Below are 26920 nucleotides of genomic sequence, written 5' to 3'. Positions count from 1 at the left end.
TGTGTGTGATTTCTGTGTGCATAGAATTCTTTGGCCAGTTGGGGTCGGCCATCCTGAATCTGTCCCCTCGCAGCTGTTGCTGTGTGCCAATTCTGATTGCTAGTAGGACAGTGAGACACCAAAAGGTCCTTGGCTTGTTGTAAGTACTGCTCTGCAGCAATTGAAACATTGGGGTGGTATCAGCACTCTTCTAAACATCCTTTCACACATCCTAAGCCAAAACATAGCAACCTACCCGCTACTAGGAGAACTAACTGTCCTAACTGAAACCAGGACATGTATCTTTTCCACTTGGGTGCTATTGCTCATAATTTTGAGAATTCAACATGAGCAAGCTAGGAAATGTGGGTACATACAGAACCGCATGTATCTGGTACACAACAGACTTGGGATCTGGATCCTCCGTGAGGCCTACAGGCTTCTCTTTGTATACCATGGAGCACTGGCTTGTAAACGTGGTGAAATTTCCCATCCTTGATGGGTCTAATACAAAAAGTCTCTTCTCCCTTCTCTCCCCTGTCCTCTTTCTTAATGTAGGCAGTCGAGAAAGCCGAAATTGGAACAAAAAAAAGAATACAACACAGGTAAGTGGCTGTAACTCCCCGGGATACCGATTTATGCTGGTTACTGAAGAGGATGGCACTTGGTCACTCCATCGCTTTCATTTGGCCCCAAAGCCTTCTGTAGTCAGCTGAATTCACTCATCAGTGACTTTTCTGTGAAGAGAGGTAGGTGCAAATAGGAGATTTTATGAATTCCTTGGGGAGGGAGCAGTGTGAATTGCAGCTTCGTAGGCACAAAGCAAACTGTTCTAATTGTGCAAAGTAAATTGATACTTGGTAAGTTTAAACTTAGTTTTATAGTTGGCAACCACAAAACTAAACCTTAGCTGTGATCCTACCACCACAGTGGTGTAGCTCTTCCCTTCCCCTTGTCCTCTTGGCTCTTTTAATGACAGTGCAAGCAACAAACCTGTGCCAAAGGGTGCTGTACGGTAAACAATGGGCAGGCTTTTTTCTAAAAAGCACGAGTTTGAGTTATCTGGTGTTTGGGTGTTTCTCTTGAAACGATTCTTACCTCCTTGAGCTGTCCATAATGCAGGAAATGAAAGTGCTGCATGCATAAACGGAGTAATAAAACATACACCTCTTAGGAAGAGGCTTGCAATGTAATAGTGTTTTTTTTTGAGCACTGTTAGATACAGTTTGACATGAATGGAGTGAAAACACCTTAGAGAAAGGTGTAGATTGTTCTCACTTTTCCAAGACAGAAATAACTGGAGTAAATTTCCCTCCTGCATGGAACAAAAGTTGCACGTTTGTTTTTGTCTGGCTAGCTTTCAGTCTCTTTAAAAATTTCTCTACAGGTCACAGTTTTAAGTAGACAGTTTAAACGTGCAGAGCGATAAATAAGTGGAATGCAGTGGTTGTGTCAACAACTTCTGATCTGAAATTTAAAGAAAAATCAATCCACTTCAGGGTGCCTTTTTTGTTTGTCTGTTTACATTTTACAAGAGCAACGGTGAAATAAGGAGAATCCCATCTTGACTGTTTCAAAATACTTTTTCTGCGTTTCAGTCACCAGAACATTGAGGAGTAGAGCTGGTGCAAAAACTGTGAGACGAGTCCATGGAGAAAACAGGGACTTGGAGCTGCGCCGCAGCTGTAGAGTCCGACGCAGTCGGTACTCTACTACTAACTCGTCCGTTCTATTTGACAAACTTATAACAAAGTAAGTCATCTTTTCTTGCAGACCTCTTAAAATGATCTTTCTTAGCAAGCCTTTGCACTATGGCATGATGTTGGCCTTGACTTGCTCTTTTTTTTGACAGCAAAGAGGTATGGCTGCTCCTGGCATTGAGAGTTCAATTCGTTGAGTTTTCCCCATTTGGCAGTTTTCTTAGCATCAGAAGTGCCGTCATTTTTAATGAACTTTTTGTTCCATACTCACAAAAGTGAATGTAATGCTTGGTTAAGAAACTGAGGACGGTTTGATACAGTCAAAGCAAAGTAGTCCTAGCGATTCTGCATTTCTGTCCATGGTTGATTTCTGTTTCTGAAGCCAAAATTGTTTTCTGCTTCAGAATTTGCTTTCCTTTCATTTCATCATTTTCTACAACACAAAACTTAGATTCCCATGTAGAGAAGAACAAACAGCCTTTCCTTGGTTAACAAAAAATGGCTTAATGCTACTGTGCAGAGCAACTTAAGTAGGATTAAAAGTTGACATAATTTTTTTATAACATCTTACTAGGATGTCAGAATTCTTATTTTCCTCCTGCATTTAAATATATATATATTTTAAATGTGCTCAGTAAGAGAGGAGAATAAACCTGAAAACAGCGTATGTTTGCAAATCCTCAAAAGCTTGTTCTTAAATCTCTATCAAAACTAAAGATTTGACCTAATGTTTTGGTAATGTCTAAAATCTTGGCTAAGTGTCAATGACTTTTGCTTTGTGCGTACTACATTAAAATCTCTTATTGATTGTGTGTGCTGTTTTATTTTTTCATACATGCCTAACTTTGCTCTTACATGTCAACTTTGTATCTTAGTACTGCGGAAGTTGTGCTACAAAAAATGGATGAAATGGAGCAGATGCGTAGATGCCAAAGATGTTGGGAAGATGTTGAGGTACAAATGACAGAGCAAATACTCCGTCAGTTTGCCATTTTTGTAGAGTATTTCACGTAGGGAAGTAACTTAGTTGTAATTTTAATTGAACTGAAATAACTTCCTTCCAAAGAATAGTGTGGTCTAAACTACCATTTGGTCTTGCTCTCTGGTTATATCTTCATGTCTTACTGATACGGTTGTGCTCCAGATGTCTTTTAAGAGTGGAGGAAGCATCTTCTGCAGAAGATGTGGGATAACGGGGAGATGCTGAAATGCATGTCTTCCACTCCAGTTTCTGAATTGCCTTCTGCTTTTTGAATGGACGCTGTTTACAAACAGCTGTTTCGGACTTGGGTTTTTACTCCAAATGTTACTAAAAGCTCTGCCTGGGGGACTGAATATGCAAAAAGACTGGTGCTTTCCATCAGCTTGGCAGTTTAAGCTGTTCAGCTTTTTATCCTTAACTCCTAAATCATATCTCTCGTCATGCTCAGGAACGCACTTACTTGGAAAGCTTAACAAAAGGCAGTGCATAGCTTCCTGTGTTGGTCACTCACTCGAATTTTGATTCCTGTTAACATTTTTTTTTCCTGAGAGCTCACAAAGAATCTCCAGTATCATGTAGCTTTAGTCATCTGTTACAGGCAAATGGAGCTGTTTTCTTTAATTGACCTAACTTGCATTTTAGAATTCTTCCTTGGCTGCAAACTGCTCCCAGAGTTTTCAGGAACTTGAAGCCTTTCAAATTTCCAGCTGAATGAACTGATGGCTACTTTATGTATATTTGTTTGTGTGCTGGCCTTCCCTGAGAGCTTAAATAAACCCCTGTCTCTAGAGGAACCCCTGTTAAAGTTGTATGCAGCAATCATACTTCCTCTGTCTTGGTTTTGCTCTATTAAATTCAACTATTTTATTAAATTACTGTTCTTTTGAATGATAGGCACATCATTTTAAAACTTCCCGATAACCTACTTTCACAGCTTTTAGTTTAGCTCTGAATTCCCTTTTTTTTCTCTCAAATCACAGAATGGTTGAGGTTAGAAGGGGCCTCTGGAGGTCACTTGGTCCAACCCTCCCCTGCTCAAGCAGGGACACCTAGAGCTGGTTGCCCAGGGCTGTGAAATGAATCCAGAATTGTCCACAGTACTTTTTATTAGCATCTCTCACACGCCTGTATGATTTCTTTTGGTATGTCTGCTAGAAAGGTAGTTCTTTTTCCCTGGTTCTGTCACGCTGTAGGTTATTAACCTCTGATTAACTAATGCACTCAGTTGTGTATCTGGGCAAGTATTTAACCACTGCATGTACTGAGCCCTGGTTTAGAGCAGAAATTCTTGTTACTGATTGTGGGTGCACGCAATCATATTCCCATTCTCTCCTCTTGTGCAATAATTTATTTTTTGTGTGTATACGGGGTGCCTCGATAATGTTACTGTGTAAGCATCAACAGACAGACGTGTCTGTCAGTGGATGTACGTGTATGCACGTCTGTTTTTCTGCACGTTTGTGACCGATCTTTCTTGCTGCTTGGAATTAGGAGAACCTTGATATCTTCACCTGTGTGAAGTCAGACTTTGAAAGAACTGGACCTGGCAGTCCAGATGAGGTTGGTGAGTTCTGGTTTTAAGTTTTCTTTACTCTGTTCTAACCAAAAGCCTTAAACAATTGAAAGAAGCTAATCTACTGGGTGTTTGTCTTCTGTAAAAATTCTGTGTTGCTATTGACTTCACAAGCCTTAGTATGAGCTCTAGGGCTGTACTGTAGTGAGCTCAGAACAGGTGAAAAAAAACCACCAAAAACAACAGCGCTTTTCCAAACTGCTTACCAGATAAAAGGCAACAGATGGTTGTAGACAGGTGGGAATGGAAAGAAATGGACAGCATTACTATTACTCAGCATGCGAAACGGTGATACCGCTACAGCAGGAGCGTGACAGTTTTCATGGTTTTGAGCAGCACAGCAAGAATTTTCAGGAAGCAAGGTAGATAGGCTGCCAGATGTTTATGAAAAGCTCCTCCCAAGCGTGAAGCTCAGCAGGAGGGAGGATAGCGTTGTGCATTTCTGTGTTTAGGAGGCAGTCACCGTAAGCTGCTGTCAGGGCCTGTAATTAGGAGCTGTCATCTGGGTACTCAGTGACTTGTGGAATGAGGTTAAGCCACGAAAGGCCGTATTAACTTGGAAGTGATGGGAAAACTTACAGTTTTTAAGAAGAACGTTAGTTGTGATTAAGGCAGTAAATTAGATCATCCTCGTAGGAGCTTTCTAAACAGATCAGAACAGGGCAAGACTGTACTTAAGGACCAAAAAGGGTGTTGCAGTAGATGAGCTGACAAGTTAGATTATGTGATAGAGCTCACCTGCACACCTGCAAAGGAGCTCAGAGAGACAGTGACAGGAGGCTGAGCCCCAGAAAATACTTTGCTCCTCCCTTCAGAGGCCCAGAGGAGCAGAGAGATGCACAGTGGCAGGTGGGAACCCGAGGGAAGTTCTTCGGAGGAAGAATGGCTGGGCCATGGACTAGTAAGGGAGAAGCAGAGTTGACTCCTTTGGAGGTTTAGTTAGGAAAACATTAGCTCAAAGTCTGAATAAGAGTAGCTTGAATACAAGGCGGGGGCCAGTCTAGAGGGAGAAGCTTGGTTAAAGTGTGTGGGTTTCAGGGAGCTGTGCAGTAGAGACTTGTAGAGAGGAATTTTAAATAGCACGTTGAATGGGAAATGAGCCCGGAGCAATTAATTGATGATCAAAATGCAAACTACAATTTTAAATCAGGAAAGAGCTAGAATATACTTTTATAATGAAAAATACGCCAGAGAAGAGTGAGGAAAGTGTCAGTGTTGTTACAAAGGAAGTTATTGGAACAAAGGAAAGGATTAGTGGAGCAATAAAGCAGAGAAATTCATGCTTTTGTGATAGAAGTGTTGGAACACCAAGGACTGGAGATGGTAGTGATCGCAAACTCATTTACTGATCGCTCAGTTTTCCGTGTGCTGTCTGTATACCCCATGGCACCTACCTTGCATTCAGAAAGCAATGCAACCTTTGGGGTTAAAAAATAAAAACCAAAGAGGGCGGTGCTTTCCAAGAAAAAAAGATAAGTCCTTTTGGCAAACAGGTAGGTGAACGGAGTATGTACGTTCCTTCCTCGGTGTCCTGCTGTTAACGTGAGAGGATATTCACCAGAACCCAGTAGATAATTGCACTCTGTTTTTTGTGTTTTTTACCATCTTTCATGAAACAACTTCAGGTTACTTGACAGAAGCTAAGGGCCTAAGCTTATGTGCATTTGGCATTGTTTTCTCATTGGTGAGCTTCAAGCCTGTGTCTGGCCCATTATTGCTCACAGAATTTGTGGCAGAGCTAGACTTGGACTTAGATTACTATGCTTAGTCTTAGCACTACAGATTATTAAAACCCTTTCCATTAAACACTTTCTCAAACTAAGAAGTGACTTTCTGAAATAGCTGTTTTCAGAAGATCTGCATCTTAGCTAAGCAATATGACAGAATTTTGCCTGTTGTTAAACACTGAGGCTGACGACAAGTCCATCAGCAGTTTCAGAGAGGACAGAACAACGTCTAGATGCATGCTCATCTGCTAGGATTTGTGATTTCTGAAACGTGACTTGCATAAATTCATCTTAAGGTTTTGCAGGATCCACTGTGTCATTAAAATAATGATAATAATAAAACTTACAGGCATCTGTGTAATGCATTTTGGATTTCATATAATTTGCAAAAGTACTTAACGATTCGGTGTCATTTTGTGGTACAGTACAAACATCAAGAGGAAGTGAGAACAAAGAAAATGACGGTGAAGATGTTCCAAGGCGTTACAACCTTCGATGGAGGAAACCTGTTGACCGCTACCAAGCTCCTATGGAAAGTAGGTTGAACGCACAGTTTCTCTTAAAACCTTATTTCTTGCACATAAGTGAGATAAAATTTTTGAATGCAAATACATGTGTTTGCGCACACAGTTCTGTTTCAGTTCTGTACCTTCATTCTGCACATGAACTTCGCTGTTTTTATCAGACACGTGTGTCCTGTGCCCGTTGTATTTCTTTGCTGTTTGGCGTACTTAGTGCTATGCATCCTTGATATAACAGTAATTAATCACACTTAATAGTCTTGCTCTTGTGATTTTCAGTTCACCTTTAAAAAGGGCGTAGTTTTCCGCTTGTACCATGCACTGATGAAAAGCAAAAACAGTTAAAAATTCTTCTGGAATTAGGGATGAGTGAAACACGTGGCATTTTCTTTATCTTTTGATATCCTCCTCTCTTAAATGTATCTGTATCATTATTCTAAATTCTTTCCTTTCAGTAAGACAAAGAGATCGAGAGAGGACTAACTCGGGCCAGCCCTGTTCTGTCAGACAGAAAGAGTCACTTGAAAATGCTGGGTCACAAAAATATAGAAGACGTGCCAGGTTGGTGTATGGCTAGTGATAGCTCTAACTTATCCGTAGAGCTGTCAGTCTCCTTACTGCATAATGCTTCAAAGGGTTTTCAGTTTAGTGGTAATTACAGAGTAAGTTTATGATCGGTACTTTGGTAGTCTGAGGATAGAGAGGAAAAACATTTGGAGGGGAGGAGGTGGGTACTTTTAAGTTGGTTTCTTTTTTAAATCCAATATTTGTGGGTCGCTGATAAGATGATTATGGAGGTAGTGTCTGAGTTTCTGTAACTGAAATTCTTTGGTTCTGGAACTGAAGCCAGAATCCCCCCTTAAAAATCTTAGTCAGACTATTTAATCTTGAAGGATACAAATTATTTTCTTAAAACCAAAAATAATTTTATTCGATTTAGAGGGAGAGGCTTTATGGAAGTTTTGTTGGATTAAAAAAAAAAAAAAAGTTATCACTCAAATACTGACTCTAGTTTCTGTTTGGAATCAACTAATGTTTCTGTATGAAGTTAACCTTAAACAATAAAAGATCTAAATGAAGTCATAAATTGCCTTAGTAATGATAAAGGCTTTTTGGATTCTGTAAGCAGTTAGTGCGTAGAGAATGCTGTTGATTGCCAGATATTTTGTTGAGCATTCTTGAAAGCAGACAGTTGTCACGAGGAAAATCATGTCATGGCCTTTGAAATCAGATTGCTAAGGAGTACAATGGACTGGAAAATAGATCTCAGAGTAAATTTTGAGATAGAATTCCCTTAACTTTTGGTGTTACTTAGTATCTGCTCTATTTTCTTTTTAACTTTCTGGTTTATATGCTGGCTTGCAGACGGAGACATGCAGATGACATCAGTGATTCTACACCCTCTTGCTCATCTCCCTTGCTTAGCACATGTGATACGGAGGAGAGTGGTGAGAGCAGTGAGGACAGCGAGAGCACATCTCCAAGAAGGTTGCTGTCATTAGAGAACAGGGGAGGGATGAATCTCCTTCAAATGGATATTTAGCCATGTTTAAGTTTATCTAAATTTAACTGTGTGAGTTTATGTCAATTAATTAGGTCTTCTATATATTAATTAATGTTTTCTACATTTGCTTGGCATTCTTATGAAAAACAAAAATCTTCGAGTTGCATCTTAAAGAAAAAGAAGCCCTATAACTTCTCCTTAATTCAAATCAGGACTTTTCGAGTGAAACTTCAGAAACAGGACCTAAAGAGAGTTCAGAGGGATCAAAAGAAAGTTGGAGGAAGTCAGGGAGATGCAATGCAAATAGATAGTGCGGTAAGTCTTAAACTAATCATCGTGTCAGCGAGTGTTTCCAGGGATTATGAAAGATCTCAGTGTGCCATCTACAACTACCTTTGTTGATGGTTTTCTCTAAAGCAACTTCAAAAATTGCCCAGAATGTTTCCGTTGTGGTGAGATAATTTCTGATGAAACCTTGATCTAGGTTGCTGCTTTCTTTAACATACAGACTCTGTTGTGTTGAATTTCTCTTTAGATTGGATTTGAGAACGTGGGTGGTCTTTCCGAACACATCGCAGCTTTGAAAGAGATGGTGATTTTTCCCCTCCTGTATCCAGAAGTTTTTCAGCGGTTCAATATTCAGTCCCCAAGGTAACTCATTAAAGTGATAAATCGTAAGTCAGCTGTTTTCAGGAGAAAGTTCAGTTAAGGTATCAATATGCTTCCATGCTTCAACATTTTGGCAGCGGTGAACGTTTGTTTTAGTAGTAGCAAAAAGTGGTTTCTTAAAAATGGATAGAATCCAGAATATTTGTAGGTTAAAAATATAAGCAACGTCTTAAAATTTTAAGTTTTACCGTCTGGTGTCTTTAAAAAGTTGGGTTAGTTGGGTTGGAGTGGTTTTGTTCTCAGTTTTATGTACAAGTCAGCTTGATTAGTTTGTAAGCAAGAAGGGATTATCTAGTGGAAGTCAATTGTAATATGTTGCCTGGAAGCCCAATTGTTTTTCCTGCCTACTTTTGTTTTCTTTTTTTTTTCCCTCTGAGTGCTAAGGCATCGCTTTTCCTTCCGGCTTTAGGCTTCCTCACGTGCCATCAGCAATAGATGGTCTGAGAGACCAAACCCAGTAACTTAATGCTTTTGAGAGGAGCATTAAATGCTTTACTATCAGATTCTGCATATTGTGAAAGCAAGAATATGCAGTTTATCACTGAAGAATGAAGTGGTGATTCACCATTCAGCCCATTCTCAGATTCTGTGCTGAAGTTTGCCTGTTTGGCTCCGGTTTGCTGTAATCAAACTGTTTGTCAGCAGTTTTGGAAGTGTCCTTCTGGGACAGTATGCTCTCTTTTGAAGGTTTTATACACTTGAGTTACCCCCTTATTCATTTCTTTGGGTGAAAAAAATGAATTTTCTTGTGAAACGTTGTAAAAATGCAGAACTTCTATCTGTTCTGACTCTACCCACACTTCAGCTATTACTGCTGTCCTGTACGTGATGTGTTTTGGTTAGGAAAGACGCTTGTTCTAGAGATGATGGTTGTAGGAGGTACTCATCATGATGTTTTTTTTTCCTATCTGGATCTTTTTTTATTGCAGAGGCTGTCTATTTTATGGCCCCCCAGGAACAGGGAAAACACTAGTTGCTCGTGCACTTGCCAATGAATATAGCCGAAGTGACAGAAAAATACCATTTTTTATGAGAAGTGCTTCGGACTGCATGAGAAAATACGTGGGGGAATCAGAACGCCAACTTCGTGTGTTATTTGAACAGGTAAGGTTGAAATGCACAGTGTGTTCTGTCAGAGTTGAAACCATTATTTTCTGTGGTCAACGTTTTTAAGTAGAACTTGCTTTTTTTGTATTTTGTTATTTTTTTTTCCCACTGAAATGGAAATGCCAGTGTTTCTGCTGTGAATGTCAGCTGTAGGAACTACTGGAACGATTTGCTTCCTGTCACCCGGATACAGTGGGTTGACACAGACTGCTGTCTTCTGTTAGACATGCCAGATACTCCAGTAGCTCTATCGGTAGATGTCCCAGAGGCTGAAGTGAAAAATCTAGTTTAGATGACATTCCAACCATGATGTTTCTGTGCATTTTTCCTTTAAATAATGGTGTTTTACTCTGTGTTTTTGTGCTAGGCCTATCAGATGCGACCTTCAATTATTTTCTTTGACGAGATAGATGGTCTCGCTCCTGTGCGCTCCAGTAAACAAGACCACATTCATAGGTATTACAGTTTTGCACCTACATAAAATCTGCTTGATCTCTGGGGAATGAAAAAAAAAAAAAGGATGATGACCTGTTTAATTTACTGTGAACACGTTAATTTATCCTGAAAACTTGTAACTCAATGCCAAAACAGGTGCTTCTAAACGATAGTTGAAACCAATTTACTAAGCCTGATATCAGCATGTGGTCTGTGTTAACTTACCTATTGTTTATGTCTTAAAATGAGTCTTGTCCTTAAAGCTTGTCCTTTTTGACTACTCATGGAAGAAAGTCATGTGGAATGTGACAAAATTTACTGAACCAGTAAGTAAAAATTATATTTTTCTATTAGTTCCATTGTTTCAACTCTTCTGACGCTTCTGGACGGCATAGTTAACAGAGGGGAGATCGTGGTAATTGGAGCTACCAACAGACTGGATTCTATAGATCCTGCTTTACGAAGACCAGGACGCTTTGACAGAGAGTTCCTCTTCAACTTGCCAAATAAAGAGGTGAGAACTGAAATTCAACATTAGTGCTACCATGGCAAAGTCCAACTTTATAGGAAAAAAAAATTGACAACTTGAACAAGAGAGTGATATGTGGAGACACTGCGTTGTTCCATGGAGGGCAAATCTGGTACTGAATATATATGGTCAAGATGATACCACCAAGTAGTTAGTTCTATAATCAAACCTTTCATTCCCAAAGTTGTACCTGTTTGCTTAATTATTTAGTCCACTTGGGCGCTTTCATCATGAAGTTGTGTTTTTGGTCTCAGTCCTTCACTTCTGAATGAATAGGGGACGTGTGTGCATTTGATTGTGCCCCGGATCAGTGGTAGTAGTTTGAGTCATAATTATTTTCTTCTTTATAGTAATTGTAGCAATTTGAAACATTGTGCCAGCAGTGCTTTCTGTGAATTTACTGCCTGAAAAGCAAATGTGATGAAGTAATGAGACTGTCACAATGAAAGCTTGTTAAATTTTAGAGAAGTTTTTTGGACAACAAAGAAAAGTTTCTGGATAAATTTTTCATTGCAGTATTTTCCTCTGGGTCCTTAGGTCTCATAGTTTGGAAACTTGTTATTGAAGCTATAAATGCCTTTTCTTTCACTGTAGGTTCCTAGAAAAAAGTCCAGTGTAACAAATAAGAAATATTCAATTTCCTGGTTGACAATGCAGAGTGTATATTAAATAACTGTAAAATACTTGAAAGTTGAGCAAGTAAGAAAAGCGTATTAATAGGTGAGGGGTTTTGAGGGAGGACTGTTTTGGGTTTTTTTGTTTGTTTGTTTGTTTCTTGTTGGTATTTTTAAGGAAAACTTGAGACAAGCTAAAATGCAATGATTTTGCTTCCAGGCTAGAAAAGAAATTTTCAAGATTCATACTCGTGACTGGACCCCTAAGCCACCGGACATGTTGCTTGATGAACTAGCTGAGAAATGCCTTGTTAAGACTGAAACCAAAATGGATTCTTGCTTGTGAGCAAGTTGTAAAGAACCTTAGCTTGTACCAGGCAGTACCCAAGCTCTTGTGCCTTGCTGCACAACTAGTCAACGAGGCAGCTGGCACGCCTTCATAGCGATCAGAGTTAGATGCTTTCATCTATTTACTCTTTGTTGTCGTTCCTCTTGTTGTCTGAGAACGTTAAATGGTTCTGGGGCATCTTCCTCAAGAGTATAGTTTTTGATGAGGAGTCTGCTTCAGCTGCATAAGCGCAGGATATCAGGCAGTGAGCAACATGAAACTTCCCTGCAGAGCGGTAGCACTTTGAATTCCCTGTTAACCTGTTTGGTTTTGGCATTACAAATTCTTTAAATGTTGCATGTTGTAAACCTGGGCCTTGACTGATGTAACGTTTGATTTTTGTTTGTAAGGATACTGTGGTGCAGATATCAAATCCTTATGTACTGAAGCTGCTCTGTGCTCTCTGCGCCGATGCTATCCTCAGATTTGTGCAAGTAGGGAGAAATTGCAACTAGACGTTAATTCTATTAAAATAAAAGCAAAGGACTTTTTCATGGCTCTGAAGAAGGTTGTTCCGGCATCAAACAGGATCGAGGCTTCACCCGGACAAGTACTATCACCCATTTTCAAGCCACTTTTTAAAAGATCAGTAGCGAATATTTTACAAGTTGTGCAGAAGATCTTCCCGCATGCACAGCTAGTGCTAAAGGAGGACCGACAGCAAGGTATAACCACAGCATCCACTTCTTTATAATTCTGCTAAAGATTGTTCGTAAGCTCCTTTATTCTAAGGGGGAGAAAAAAATCACCAAGAGTAGCGTACCTTATACGTACACATCAGTGGGACTTGGTACAGCTTTGTAGGGCCTTGTGCCATCTCCTTAGATCTGTGGTGGGATGAACTCTAGGAAATAGCTTTCAGTGTGTGCTCTCAAATGAAGAAAGGGTTTTGGCACTGATTTAGAAGCTGTATTAATGTAAGAGAAAGAGACAAAGGCTATTCAGGGAAGTTAACAAACCTCTTTTGCCTTTCAGACCATTTAAATCCTATTTTACAAGATGATATGTTCGACAGTGATGACGATGCATCCTTGGTTTCTGGAGATGAATTCAAAGATGGAATGCCTGACGGACCAGAGAAAAAACTCCTCTGTTTCAGCAGGTAAAGAAAGACAGATCCCTGTTATGTTTAAATTCTCAGGTCTGATGAGCCTTTGTAAACAGTTCCAGCTGTTAAAAGTGTGAGGGGTGGTAGACGAAGGGGTAACATCAAGTTAGTGTGTAGAAGGGGTGCTTGGTATTCACAAGAAGAAAGGGTGAAGGGACTAAAGTTGTAATGAAGTTGCTCTGAATGACCCAATTGAAAAGCCCAGGCTTCTCTTCCTAAGCCAAAGTGATCCGTAGACTACCAGAACACGTTGACTTAATCCATGGCATTCTTTGAAAGACTCAAGACCACATACATGTCCTGTCTGTCCTTTTAGCTAAAAGTACCCCAACTTTATGGGTTTGTGTTGCCACCTTTTGCCCTTCTGTTTTCCAGGATTGTTAAACCAGTAGTGAATTTTGTAGTAGAAAGAACACCGAGAAATGGATTGTTAAAACACCTTGAGAAAAATTTGAATGGTGTCTTTATTTGTTAAGCCACCAAGTTGTGTTAATCTTGTGGTATTTTAGTATGGAAGTCATGCAAGCCCATGGTTGTTAAGTTAGATCATGTTGTCGCAGCTGGATCAGTTATTTTTGTCAGTTTCTATTGCTGTGTTGTCCAGAAGATTTTCTGTCCTCTAGAGCAAGGCTAAGTCTCTAGCATCTTTGATTTAAGCCAGCAAAGGTACAGCCTGATTGTAGTGGGGAAACAAATGCTCATTGCAAATTTATTTCCTAGTAGTAAAGCAAGATTGCAGGGATATTAATTTGCAGTCTTGGTTTAGTAAAGAATAGGAAACACAAGGGAAGAAGATGAAACAATTGGAATGACTGAACATGTATTTAATGTGCCATTTGGATTATTTGGGGAGGGAAAAGAAAATCTATAGGAAAAGTATTTGGAACATCTGTGTGTCTATTCAGCACCTCATTTATAAGCTTGTTTTCTTAACTCTTGTTCTAGGAGTGCTTTCTGCGAACCAACATCATGCTGGCCCCGTCTGCTAATAGTAGGAAAAGAAGGGAACGGCCAGGTTTCTTACGTGGCACCCGCGGTGTTGCACGCTTTGGAGAAGTTTCCCGTTCACACCCTGGACCTTTCTGTTCTGCTTACAAACGTTGCACCGCCAGAAGAAATCTGCAGACAGGTACCTTTTTTCTTTTTATTCTCATCGGATTCACTGACTGTACGTAGAGGATCAATCGAGTTGCAAGTAAGGTGAGCAAAATTCATTGGTAATGGAGGTGGCCTTGTTTTAATGTGCTGGGATGTTTGCTTCTGTCTGAAAATCCCCTTTTCTTTTAGACAGCACCGCAAACAATCTGGATGTTGTACATGTCCACATTTTCCATACCCAATTTCACAGTGAGGATGTTGCTAGCAGCTCAGGAAGCTGGGCGGTGTTGCTAATGAACATCTCTTTGTGGAAAGAAATGTTGCTCATCTCCCTGGGATCCAGAAAGTAGTTCTCATTGCCTCCTAAGACTGTGTGCTCCCAGTAGATGGCTCTGTACCAGACTGCATGTCGGCTACTTTTTGTAGCCTTCTTTTAAATTATATTAGTAAGGCAACCAAGGTTTGGGGCTTCTGTTTATTTTGTTTTCACACGGACATACACAACTTGTGCTGTTGCAGTGTGTGCAATAAAAGCATTAACACGCTGATGTGGTTTTAACTAGAAAAAATGAACAGATTTGGTGTTTTTACTTTTAGGCAGGAAATCCATTTTATTGTTTGGCATCACTACCTTAAAATATTTTTACCTTTAGTGGAAACATTTGAGAGCTATACAAGTAAGGACAGACATGTTACACTACTGAATACTGATGTGTCCCATAAGAGGGACATTTCCTTTCTTTGTTATGCGATGATTGTGGCCGTGGCCATATAGCTACGGTGTCTAGCCACTGCCTGAATATATCCTTCCCATCTTCTGACTAGAGTTCTCCGAATACTGATAATCTGAAAGGGTGCCCAGAGAAATTCCTTATGTGAAAGGATGCTTGCCACTCTGTTCACATAGTTTCCTTTCATGGGGCAGTCAGATGGCTATGTAGCTATGTATTAACAGGTTATTCTCCGTGTTTTAGTTTTCTTACCCAAGCTTTCCTTTTCACTAGCTGATCCGAAATGCTCAGAAGACAGCACCGAGCATAATTTATGTCCCAGATATCCATTTATGGTGGGACAACGCTGGACCTGCCTTGAAACTTACTTTTCTAACTCTACTACGTAACATTCCAGCATTTTCGCCAGTTTTGCTGCTTGCTACGTCTGATGTACGTCACTCAGAGCTCCCAGAAGAGGTATTTTTCAATACTTTTCTTACTATTTCTTCAGTTTCTTGTAATTTATGAATGCTTTCAGCATCAAAATGCTGTGCTGTTAAATGCCTGCTGTTATTACTCAGGCACCCTAACAAATCACTTAAAATTTGCTTAGAGAAAAAGAATACTGTGAAAGCATCTGCTTAAAGTTTTTTCTGAGTCAAGCAAGTGACTTTCACCCCCTTCTCACGCATGCAAATAATAAATTAATACAATAATTCCGGTGGCTACAAAGTGGTTCAGTCAAGAATATGCAGTGCTTGAAATGACAAGAGGATGTCTTTACTGAAGAGATTTCTTCTGACAGTCTGCCATTCCATGCTATGTTGGGTAAACTGCTAATAATGCAATTTAGTAGAGAATTGAAACACTTTGATTAAAAAAAAAAAATCAGTTTGTTTCTTCATATAGGCCAAAGCTTTCCAAGCTGGAAAGCTGAGTTCCAATTTCTGCTCAAGTAACTTTGGAATGGAATTCTAGTTGTATTCCTAAATAAACTGTAGTAAAAGTACATGCAGAACTTCATTGACTTCTGAGAGTTTACATTAAGGGAAGGTGCCCAAAACAGGAACACGCTGTTCTCGTTCTGATTATTTTGTCTCAGTTATTGGGGGAAGAGAACGGGTCTTACCTAGACGTGTTTATTATCAACTGCTTTGAAAGTGCTTGAGTTCCCACAGAGGTTTTGTACAGGTTCTAAATTCCTTCTAAAATAAGTAGTGAAATTCCTTACCTACCTTTTAATACTAGAAATGGAAAATGGAAGAAGACGTAGAGGTACTAGCTACTTCAGACACCTTTTGGTAGAGAAATAAAAACTCAGCAAAAAGCCCTCACTTGTCTGCTGAAGCCTTTCTCTTCCCTCTATAGCCATAAAGGTTCTAACTAAGGGATGAAGCAAGGCAAGTAAATACAAAGGAAGCGATGTTGGATGTGGTGAAAGCCATTACTTTATCAGTGTAGCGTACAATCCCTTCAGCGAGCTTTAATTCTATAGGTGATTCTTAAAGGTGATATTTGAATTTGCCGTGCCAGCCTGTGAAAATGTAGTCTTTTAAGGCCAGGAAGATAACTTTTTTCAGTTTGTGTTCTTCAGGTTATTATTAATTTTAAAAGGTACTCGTCTTTTTGGAATAGAAGATGAGTTTTTGTGGCCTTAAATCTGAAATGTCTTTCCTCCTTCTGCTTTAGATCCAAAAATTATTTAATAAGGAATTTGGAGAAGCGTGCAATATTGAGTTGCCTGGAAGGGCAGAGAGAGCAGCTTTTTTTGAGGACCTAATTCTAAATCAAGTGGCTAAGCCTCCTGTAAAGAAAACAGGTGAGGAGGATATAAGGAGTACATCTAAAACTTTCCTATCGAAGTTACTAGCTCTTTGGGATTTGCTTTGGTGGTCATTTTCTGTCAGTAATTTGTCATATGCTTCAATTTGAGTACTGTAAATTGGCTAATTTTTCCTGATTAATTGAAGTTGATCAGACATTGGAAGTCCTGCCTGTAGCACCACCAGCTGAGCCTCAGAAGCCACAAGAGGAAGAAGTAGGGATGCTGGAGGAGAAAGAGGAGGATACCTTGCGTGAACTTAGAATTTTCTTGAGGGACGTTACTCACAGACTTGCCACTGACAGACGTTTCAGGGAATTTGCAAAGCCCGTTGACCCACAGAAGGTAACCTAGTGCTGATCTGTGTGTGTCTGTAACTTCTCAGTGTTCGTATTTCTCAGCGTTTTGGGGAAGGTTCAACTTTGTTTTTAGGGCTGCACTATTAGGATTTTGCAAGAAGCAGAGGCAGTGCTTTTACTTCTGCTGACTCTCAAATGTCTCTTATTGGATTATTCGCTGAAAGCCCTGGTTTCATTCTAAAAAGCCAGTCCAAATGCCAACACAGTTTGCTCGTGAAAAGGCTTTGATATGTAGGCATGTCACAGCACTGAAAAGCACAGAGATCTTTCCTTATAATTACAAACAGTATTTACAGGACTACTTTAATGAAGTCTAAAGCCCTTTATTGGACTGTCAGTACCTGTGGGAACAGGAATAGGAGCAGCCGTTTGTAAAAGTAAGTTTTGAGATCCTGTTCTCTGTTTCATCTGGAACTCCTCAATAGGAATCAACCATAAGTGCAGTGTGTTTTCTTTTTCCTCCAATTGGCTGCTTAGATCCCTTTTTCTCCATAATTGATTAGATAAGCCTAAACTAGGGGCGTATGTTTCAAAGGCAGATATAACTTGAATATACCTGCGGATCAGCAAAGTCCTCTTCATGTGGGCGTCCACTGGCTTTTCTTCCCCTTTTCTCCTAGGTTCTTGAGCTGTGAAAAATCTAGACAGATACGTATGTCCTCATCTGAACTAGTCATGAGGCTCCTCTTACTGTCTGAGGGAAGAACTCAGCACCTCTGGGCCCAGTTATCTCATTCTAAAGTAGATGCCTGCAATAGGTACTTCACAGGTGCAATTCATGCACCTTTTCCTCAATGTCGACAACAAAGAGAATGTCGGATGGCTTACTCAGCTTTCACTGTTGTGATTTTCTGAAGCAAAGTGAAATGAATCTCCCACCCTCAGTGTTTCTTCTCTACCATGCACGTGCTTCTGACCGCCCTACTTCTTGTTGTCCTCTCCTAGCAGCTCTAATGCCAGTTGAAAGAGCCCTTCCATTTTTGAGAAGCAAACTGGTTAATTTCAGCATCTTCTGATGCATCGCAAATGTTCAGAGTTTTTAGGAAGTCGTTTATTTAAAGTTTTCAGAATAATTTGGTAGACAGTGTGCAAGGTTAAGAAAACCTCTGAATGCTTGTATTTGATCTGCAGGTACCTGACTGTGCCACAAGGATTAAAGAGCCGATGGATCTTTCAACAGTTCTGACTCAAATTGACTCACGCCAGTACCTCACTGCAGGAGACTATCTGAAGGACATCGATCTAATCTGTAACAATGCCTTAGAGTACTACCCGGATCAGAGATCTACAGGTGAGGATGTGCTTTTTAGCCCTAGTTTAAAAAATCGGTCAAACGTATAGATGGATAAATGCTGTGTTCAGACAGTAGACTTCAGATGGATTAGATGATTTTGGACATCCACAGAGAACATCTCTTACCACATTGTAAATATTTTACCATTTTGCTACTTGGGTATGGAATTGTGATATAAGTGTTCCCAAGGAACTAGTGCTTTTGTTTTAATTAACTTCTATGTTGTTATGCTGAAAATATTCACTGAGATAAACTTTCGGAACCAACCTATGAAGAAAGCAATTTTTTTCTGTGATCAAAACAGTTTCATTGGTTGGTAGACAACATTCAGTTAAAGTCTGTAAAAATTTCAGATCGTCACAGAGCCTATGTTTTGCAAGACACTGCATATTCAATGGTGAGGAACGAAATAGATACAGAGTTTGGACGACTTTGTGAACAAATTAAAGAATCTCATGAGAAAAGAGGTACGTGCTTTAACGCTAAGGATTTTAAGACTTGTCTCTGCATTTGTAACTGAAAATGCACGACAAAGATCTTTGTTATCTATTCTTTATTGCAAGGTCGCACCTCTCCAGTGTGTGCTCCATGGGACGACTCCAAGTCACCACAGCAGAACCCTGCTACTGAAGACGACAAACCAGATGAAGAGAGTAATGAAAATGAGGAGATGACAGCGGCACCTGTAGATGCCAGTACACCCATTTCTAATGGTAAGTTGCATTTTATTCTTGTCATTCATACCTTCTCTGTTCTTGAGGCGCAACAGTTGTCTCTGATGCCTGGCTCTTTATGCCAGAGGTATTTTGTTTTCAAATTTACTTCAAAATGTGAGAGAGAAATCCAGAGGTCATTCATTCAATATAGTGATGAATTAAAGTTCAAAGAAAGTTGGTTTACAATATAAAAAACAAACAAACAAACAAACAAAAACAACTTTGATGGCCCAATTGACATTTAGCCGCCCCTAAATTGCTAATTCTTGAGGTAAAAAATGTTGTGGATGGCAGTTTCTGAATACTTAACTAGTTTTTAATTATGCAAAATGGCATTTTTACCCCCGCTCCACCCCTCCCTTCCCCAAATGCTAAAATCTTAGCTACCTCATACTGTGATTCCCATTTGAAGGAGGGAAGTCTAACTAGTGAGAGTGGGAATTTTGCCATGGACTCCACCCATATCCTTTTGCAATACTATATGAATACTACGAATGTTGGGCAAAACCACAAAGTTTGTTTTTTCACAAAAGGTTTACCAAATCAGGAAGCGTACGAGGTATAAGTCTTCACGTTTTTTCTCCTTTGAATATTCCCTTAAAATTGTCTCATTAATTAATCTCTTCCAAACACGTATTCAGCTTTTGAAGTCTTCAGCTTGATACCAGACTCGAAGGAGAGCTTATTTCCAGAGGCTTTTATGATCATAGAATCATAGAATATCCTGAGTTGGAAGGGACCCTTAAGGATCATCAAGTCCAACTCTTGACACCGCACAGGTCTACCCAAGTTCAGACCATGTGACTAAGTGCACAGTCCAATCTCTTCTTAAATTCAGACAGGCTCGGTGCAGTGACCACTTCACTGGGGAGCCTGTTCCAGTGTGCAACCACTCTCTCTGTGAAGAACCCCTTCCTGATGTCCAGCCTAAACTTCCCCTGCCTCAGCTTAACTCCGTTCCCGCGGGTCCTGTCGCTGGTGTTAATGGAGAAAAGGTCTCCTGCCTCTCGACACCCCCTTACGAGGGAGTTGTAGACTGCGATGAGGTCTCCCCTCAGCCTCCTCTTCTCCAGGCTGAACAGGCCCAGTGCCCTCAGCCGTTCCTCGTACGTCTTCCCCTCCAGGCCTTTCACCATCTTCGTAGCCCTCCTCTGGACACTCTCTAACAGTTTCATGTCCTTTTTATACTGTGGTGCCCAGAACTGCACACAGTACTCGAGGTGAGGCCGCACCAGCGCAGAGTAGAGCGGGACAATCACCTCCCTCGACCTACTAGCGATGCCGTGCTTGATGCACCCCAGGACACGGTTGGCCCTCCTGGCTGCCAGGGCACACTGCCGGCTCATATTCAACTTGTTGTCTACCACGACCCCCAGATCCCTCTCTTCTAGGCTGCTCTCCAGCGTCTCATCGCCCAGTCTGTACGTGCAGCCAGGGTTTCCCCGTCCCAGGTGCAGGACCCGGCACTTGCTCTTATTGAACTTCATGAGGTTGGCAATCGCCCAGCTCTCCAACCTATCCAGATCCCTCTGCAAGGCCTTTCCACCCTCATTCGAGTCCACAACTCCTCCAAGTTTGGTGTCATCAGCAAACTTGCTCAAAATGCCTTCTATTCCTACATCCAGATCGTTTATAAAAATATTGAAAAGTACCGGCCCTAAAATGGAGCCTTGAGGGACCCCACTGGTGACCGCCTGCCAGCCTGACGCAACCCCATTTACCATAACTCTTTGGGCCCTGCCCGTTAGCCAATTGCTCACCCATCGTATGATGTTTTTATTTAGCTGTATGGTGGACATTTTATCCAGTAGGATCCTATGGGAAACTGTGTCAAAAGCCTTGCTGAAGTCCAAAAAAATCACATCAGCTGGTTTCCCTTGGTCCACCATACGGGTGATCTTATCATAAAAGGAAATCAGGTTAGTTAGGCAGGACCTACCCTTCACAAACCCATGCTGGCTGGGACCAATGACTGCATTGTCCCCCAGGTGCGCCTCAATACGTTCGAGAACCATCTTCTCCATGATTTTACCAGGCACTGATGTGAGACTGACAGGCCTGTAATTGCTAGGGTCTTCTTTCTGACCCTTCTTGAAAATTGGCACAACATTTGCCAGCTTCCAGTCTACCGGGACCTCTCCAGACTCCCAGGATCGTTGAAAAATAATTGAGAGAGGTTCCGCGATGACGTCCGCCAGCTCCTTCAGCACCCGGGGATGAATCCCATCCGGACCCATGGACTTGTAGGGATCCAGGTGGAGTAGCAACAGATGATGTTCATCTGTATTAGTTCATGTAGTAAGACGGTGACTTTATCAAATAACCTCACGTTGTATTAATGCTGCCCATCCAAAGTAAGAATCCTCAGCATGTAAAATCCTGAAAGTGACTGTTTAGTGAATGAAATTCCGTAGCTGTGTGTGTGGTTTGTTTGCTTGTTTTTAATCTTAATAGCAAACTGACCCCGTTAACTTTCAACTCTTTTCTCAGCATATGTAGGGATATAGGCAGTGGTAGCTCAGTTCCTTTGTTTTCCTTGTCAGTTGAGTAAGATGAAGATAATGGATTTTGAAGAAAGAATTCTTTTGGTTATGTTTTGGATTATTTTTTATGCTGTCTCTTTGTAGGTGCGTCAGAAAGAAAGCGCAGAAGGAACAACTGTGCGCGTGCTGCAGCAAAGAGGAGTTCTCAATTCGATAAAGAGAACAGAGTACCAACAGATGACCAAAACGATAGTGATGAAGAAGAGTTTGTGGACAAACATGTTTCTGACATATGTCAAGTTAAACTTAACACTGAAAAGGAAAGTGCTAAGCTTTGTGGATATTCAACACCAAGATGGGGAACTATAACTAATGGAAATCCAAGTTCAAATGGTAAGGGAGAAGTCCATCAGATCCTTTAGCACCCTATTCTTGCTGAGGAGGATTGCACTATTTATTAGCTTTAGCCTTCAATTTCACTCTATTTTTTCTGTTACAGCTCTCAAAAATCATCACACAGTTTATTCCGTAATGATGTTGCTCCTCTAATTGTGCAAGCCAAGCCCACATGTTTCTGTAGGTGCTGGATTTTTGATTCTGAAGTCTGTTTTTTTCTAATGGTACCTAACTGAAAGCCAGCAGTCACTGACACTCTTTTATTGTACGAGGTGCTTTCCAATAACGAGCAGCTTAGGTGAAAAAGCAGCACTTCAAGATGCGTGGATCCAGAGTAACATGTGGAATAGGAGACTTAAGCCCTAATGTTGTACTCTAAGATGTGTTCCCTAACCTGAATTGGCAACATGACTATTTTTTTCCACTATTAAGCTTTTCATTAGTGCTTTTTGTTTGTGGGTATTTTTGTTTGCTTTTTTATGTCTTAGTTTCTAATTTTTATGGAGCAGTGACTTTAGCTGGAAAGAAGGGAGAAGCCAAGTATTTCTCAGTGAAGACGATAACAATTCTGTCTCTGTATTTATAGAAAGAGACTGTTTTGCAGGTACAGGATACTTCACTGAGACTGTATTCTAGATAAACAGGAAACCTGACTGAAGAAATTTGTGTCCTTCCAGATTCCTGGGCATTTCAAGCAGTGACTCCTGAACGTTCTTGGGAAGAAGACCAGCAACAGATAAGTGATGAGAACCCTGTACAAGTTCCTACAGAGACAGACTACATAGTTATCGTGGATCGCTATGAGCTCAAAGTATGTCTAATTTCAGCTTTTTTTTTGATGCTCAAATAGGACATATTCCTGCGACATGTAAAATTGCAAATTAAGCCCATTGTTAACCAATGCCAATTAAAACAATTAATTGGAAGGACATATAGATAGTGAAATAATTCAGCCTGTAATGCACTGTGACTGTTTAGTTTCCATCCCTCGTGTAGATTTCTGTAGGCTACCATTTGCTTCTGGTCATCTGTAGTTTAGGAGACAGATTCTTTGCCTAATTTTTAAGATAAAAGGCCTTGCTGAATTTTAAAATACCACATTGACAACCTGCTAGTACTATTATGGATATCATTTAATGATTTGTAATTTTAATGATGGGTTTGAGGGCTTTCATTTGGGGATTTTTTTTTTCATGCTTTGATGTATTAAGAACCTGAAAAGGATCTTTATTTCTTGCAGTGATGATTTTAAACCTGAAGTTAGCAGGTTGACGTAAACTAGCTAGCCATGGAGAAGTGACTACTTTTCTGAAATTCCTTGAAAGTGCAGTATTAGAAGTTCTTATATTGTGTGTGTGTGTATATATATATACATGAGGGAGGCAGAGTTTGCTGATAAGATGATAAGCAGCATTATTTCCAGGGGACAGTAGTATTTCCATTTGGTATGGCTGCTCCCTAAAGCTACGTACTCGCAGGCTCACACAGCTAATGGACAGCTGTGGCAGTGGAAGAAGGTGCTGCCACTAGCTTGTCACAGTTGCTGTGCCAGAGATTATCATCTCTGCATCTTTGGTAATAGAAATGACTGTGTGAGAGAGAGGTGATTGCTACAAGCAGTCACTTTGCTATTTACCTACCCATGAATTTAAAGGTAGGACTGAGCAAACTAATCCACCTTTGCTCTGGGCGTTTGAGCAACCTGTTCTGCCAGCAGAGTTGTAGGCATGGCACACGTGGGTAAAGGTAATCACCTAAGGGTGCTTCCTTTTCCAGCTGGCACAGCTGTATCTACAAGATCTGCAGCCTTTTTACAGTGCCCCGCGCTGCTGCAACGCTTCTCTAATGAAATGCAACAGTGGCTTTGCTGTGGCAGCAGCTGTCCTACAAAGAGGATCGTGTCATTCCCTGCTGCTTTGGGAGCAGTCGACTTGCAATTACAACCGTTGATGTGATTCACAGAATTTCTAGGTTGGAAGAGACCTCAAGATCATCGAGTCCAACCTCTGACCTAACGCTAACAGTTCCCACTAAACCATATCCCTAAGCTCTACATCTAAACGTCTTTTGAAGACTTCCAGGGATGGTGACTCCACCACCTCCCTGGGCAGCCTGTTCCAATGCCTCACAACCCTTTCAGTAAAGAAGGTCTTCCTAACATCTAACCTAAAACTCCCCTGGTGCAACTTTAGCCCATTCCCCCTCGTCCTGTCACCAGGCACGTGGGAGAACAGGCCAACCCCCACCTCTCTACAGCCTCCTTTAAGGTATCTGTAAAGAGCGATAAGGTCGCCCCTGAGCCTCCTCTTCTCCAGGCTGAACAAGCCCAGCTCCCTCAGCCGCTCCTCGTAGGACTTGTTCTCCAAGCCCCTCACCAGCTTCGTCGCCCTTCTCTGGACCCGCTCAAGCACCTCGATGTCCTTCTTGTAGCGAGGGGCCCAAAACTGAACACAGTACTCGAGGTGCGGCCTCACCAGAGCCGAGTACAGGGGGACAATCACCTCCCTAGCCCTGCTGGTCACGCTGTTTCTGATACAAGCCAGGATGCCGTTGGCCTTCTTGGCCACCTGAGCACACAGCTGCCTCATATTCAGCCGACTGTCCACCATCACTCCCAGGTCCTTCTCTGCCTGGCAGCTCTCCAACCACTCATCTCCCAGCCTGTAGCTCTGCTTGGGGTTATTGCGCCCCAGGTGCAGGACCCGGCACTTGGCCTTGTTGAACTTCATGCAGTTGACCTCAGCCCATCGGTGCAGCCTATCCAGATCCTCCTGCAGAGCCTTCCTACCCTCGAGCAGATCGACACACGCACCTAACTTGGTGTCATCTGCAAACTTACTGAGGGTGCACTCAATGCCCTCGTCCAGATCATTGATGAAGATGTTAAAGAGGACCGGCCCCAGCACCGAGCCCTGGGGGACGCCACTAGTGACTGGCCTCCAACTGGACTTGACTCCATTTACCACAACTCTTTGGGCCCGGCTATCCAGCCAGTTTCTAACCCAACGAAGCGTGCGCCAGTCCAAGCCAAGAGCAGCCAGTTTCTTGAGGAGAATGCTGTGGGAGACGGTGTCAAAAGCCTTGCTGAAGTCAAGGTAGACCACATCCACAGCCTTTCCCTCGTCCACCCAGTGCGTCACTTTGTCATAGAAGGAGATCAGGTTTGTCAAGCAGGAAATTGATTAGTAGTAAAAGATTGTCCAAAATTTCAGCCTTTCCTTTCTCTGAAATATGAAAAATTAACTCATATTTTCCCTGCTGAAATCTCATGGGATGTTTAATCTGTTCTCTGAAGTGTCACATTTTATTTAATAGCGTAAGAAAAAGTAGGCTGTCACTTGTATTGTTACTGTTCAACCTCTGAAAAGATATAGAGCGTATTCAAAGGATCTTATACTATTCTAAAGTTGTTGTTTTGCTCCATTGTTGTCTTCAGAAACTGTTATGCTTTGTCACTGAGATAACGAAGGGATTTGACGTTTATCACCTGGAAAAAGTATATGGCGTCATTAATCAGTGTATTTACAACCAGAGAGAAGACTATGACAAAACCGATTTGGTGAAGGTAATTTTTGTTTTGAATTCTAGCACTTTCTGTCACTGTTACGCAGTATTTGTGTGTTCTGGGATATCGTGGTTGTTTAGCATTGCTCTTTACTGCTTAGGTGTCTGTGCACAGACAACAATAACAGTACGACTTCTCCCTTTCAGTCTGGAAGACGTTTATCCATCTTGCAAAACCATTGTTATATTTGGCATAATTGTTGGCAGTTTCTGCAGGAAAAAGCTTGAACTTGAAGACAACGGGTCCACCCACACAGCCCTTTCAAAGCAGTTAACTTTAATCTGTCAGTAGTTTTCCTTGAGAACCATTTTGGGAGTGGGAGGACTACGAAGGGAAGGTGCTTTTCTAAGTCTTTCACTCTCTCTCTCTCCCTCTACAGCCAGTCATGCACGGTGATAGCAGTTGTTCATCCCTGGAGAGAAATTTAAGTATATAACAAGAGTTTGAGACTTCTCTCTAGTCACACTCTAATCTCTTTTTAACTAATGCGCTTGAGCATCTGTAACTGGGGAGATTTCTGCCTGTGCCAGTTTTACACTGAGTCAAATTCTCTGGTCTCTTCCTGTAAAAGATGATTTCGGAGTTGTCCGAACTCCTCCGAAATCTGCGTGAGGCGTCCATGGTCCAAGTCAGGTGTTACCAGTATACGCTGGATATTCACTCTTCACATTGAAGATCCTTGAACCCATTTATCTTAGAGTTGCTTGTGCTTGAGAACAGATAAAATGTGTTGTGCTGATCAGTCTGCCTTAAAAAGAGAGTGCCTCTTTTTTTTAGGCACTGGTCATCTCGATCTCTTTTTCCACATCCGATAAAGAGTTAGAACGGACACTCTGTTCTGCCTGTGAGAGGAGTATTTAGATTCAGGGAGGCCGCTCCTGAAAAAAAAAATGAGATCTTTTAGCTTGAGAAGGGATTTATTTCTAATCTCATGGCCTGTGAACTTTTGTAACTTAACATTTAATTTAAGTATTAAAAGTCAAGTAGCTTTCTTGGTTTTCTATTTCTTCCTTTAGCATAGGCAAACAAATCTCTCCTATTCAGAGTGCACTGTACAAGTTAGTCAGGAGCGTGCTCTACTGTATGGAGAGAGAGAGAGAACTTAAGGAGTAATTATTCAAAGTCCAGAAATTAACTTGAGCTTGTTGTGGCTTCTCAGCAACTGTTTCTTCTTTCTAATTGTTGTGAAACCACTGCTGAGAGAGATCCATATAGTTGATATCCTCCTCTCTATTTTGGATGTATAAGGATGTCTCTGAAGCTAGAAGGGGTAATAGGCCGTTGTGATGGTGGTAGCACACTGTTTGCTAAATATTACTAACCATGTATTACAAGTTATTTATTTTTATAGTAATAGAAAGTGTTCTTAAGCTTTCATTTGTGCTGACTGCTATTTTGTCTTTTTTTTTCTTACTAGGAAATTAAGAAAGAAATCTCAGCCTTCTGGTCCGACAAGTAGTCTTCAACATACTTAATTTTTACTCTCCAGAGGCTTTTGTTGCACACTGTTCTGTTATTTGTAAACAACTTAGTAAATAGTATCTCATATAGGTATATAAAATTTCATATATAGGTATTTTAAGATATTTTAAATAAATTTGTTTATTTGATCTTTCTTAAACATATTTAAGTACTTTT

The 26920-nt window shown here is 40.9% G+C and overlaps 2 protein-coding genes across 8 annotated transcripts; both read left to right on the top strand.

Moving 5' to 3' along the window:
- Positions 1-85: 85 nt before the first annotated feature.
- LOC140000235 (ATPase family AAA domain-containing protein 2-like) lies at positions 86-12207 on the top strand. Of its 5 annotated transcripts, none has more exons than XM_072030041.1 (13): positions 94-584; positions 1578-1731; positions 2555-2633; positions 4153-4225; positions 6387-6497; positions 6938-7043; positions 7848-7970; positions 8199-8301; positions 8522-8637; positions 9585-9759; positions 10130-10218; positions 10552-10711; positions 11561-11697. In XM_072030041.1, the coding sequence occupies exons 3-13, from the start codon at positions 2580-2582 to the stop codon at positions 11684-11686; spliced, it is 1236 nt and encodes a 411-aa protein (XP_071886142.1). In that variant the 5' UTR covers positions 94-584; positions 1578-1731; positions 2555-2579; the 3' UTR covers positions 11687-11697. The 5 variants fall into 5 exon arrangements, with proteins under 5 accessions (XP_071886145.1, XP_071886144.1, XP_071886142.1 ...); XM_072030042.1 differs by having other exon boundaries at positions 94-728; XM_072030043.1 differs by lacking the exon at positions 11561-11697 and adding an exon at positions 12079-12207 and having other exon boundaries at positions 93-1731.
- A 14-nt stretch (positions 12208-12221) lies between these two features.
- LOC140000234 (ATPase family AAA domain-containing protein 2-like) lies at positions 12222-26907 on the top strand. 3 transcript variants are annotated; one of them, XM_072030040.1, is made up of 13 exons: positions 12222-12393; positions 12704-12830; positions 13782-13965; positions 14939-15124; positions 16337-16466; positions 16618-16814; positions 17960-18119; positions 18476-18589; positions 18686-18835; positions 21466-21714; positions 22395-22528; positions 25154-25282; positions 26700-26907. In XM_072030040.1, exons 1-13 carry the CDS (start codon positions 12222-12224, stop codon positions 26739-26741), a joined length of 1974 nt encoding a protein of 657 aa, XP_071886141.1. In that variant the 3' UTR covers positions 26742-26907. The 3 variants fall into 3 exon arrangements, with proteins under 3 accessions (XP_071886141.1, XP_071886140.1, XP_071886139.1); XM_072030039.1 differs by having other exon boundaries at positions 25429-26907; XM_072030038.1 differs by having other exon boundaries at positions 25154-26907.
- Positions 26908-26920: the final 13 nt, after the last annotated feature.

Source organism: Anas platyrhynchos, chromosome 33 (assembly GCF_047663525.1).
Source record: "Anas platyrhynchos isolate ZD024472 breed Pekin duck chromosome 33, IASCAAS_PekinDuck_T2T, whole genome shotgun sequence".
In the NCBI taxonomy this organism is placed as follows: domain Eukaryota; kingdom Metazoa; phylum Chordata; class Aves; order Anseriformes; family Anatidae; genus Anas; species Anas platyrhynchos.
The sequence above is the reverse complement of the archived record's forward strand: the minus strand, read 5'-3'. Positions and strand labels throughout refer to the sequence as shown.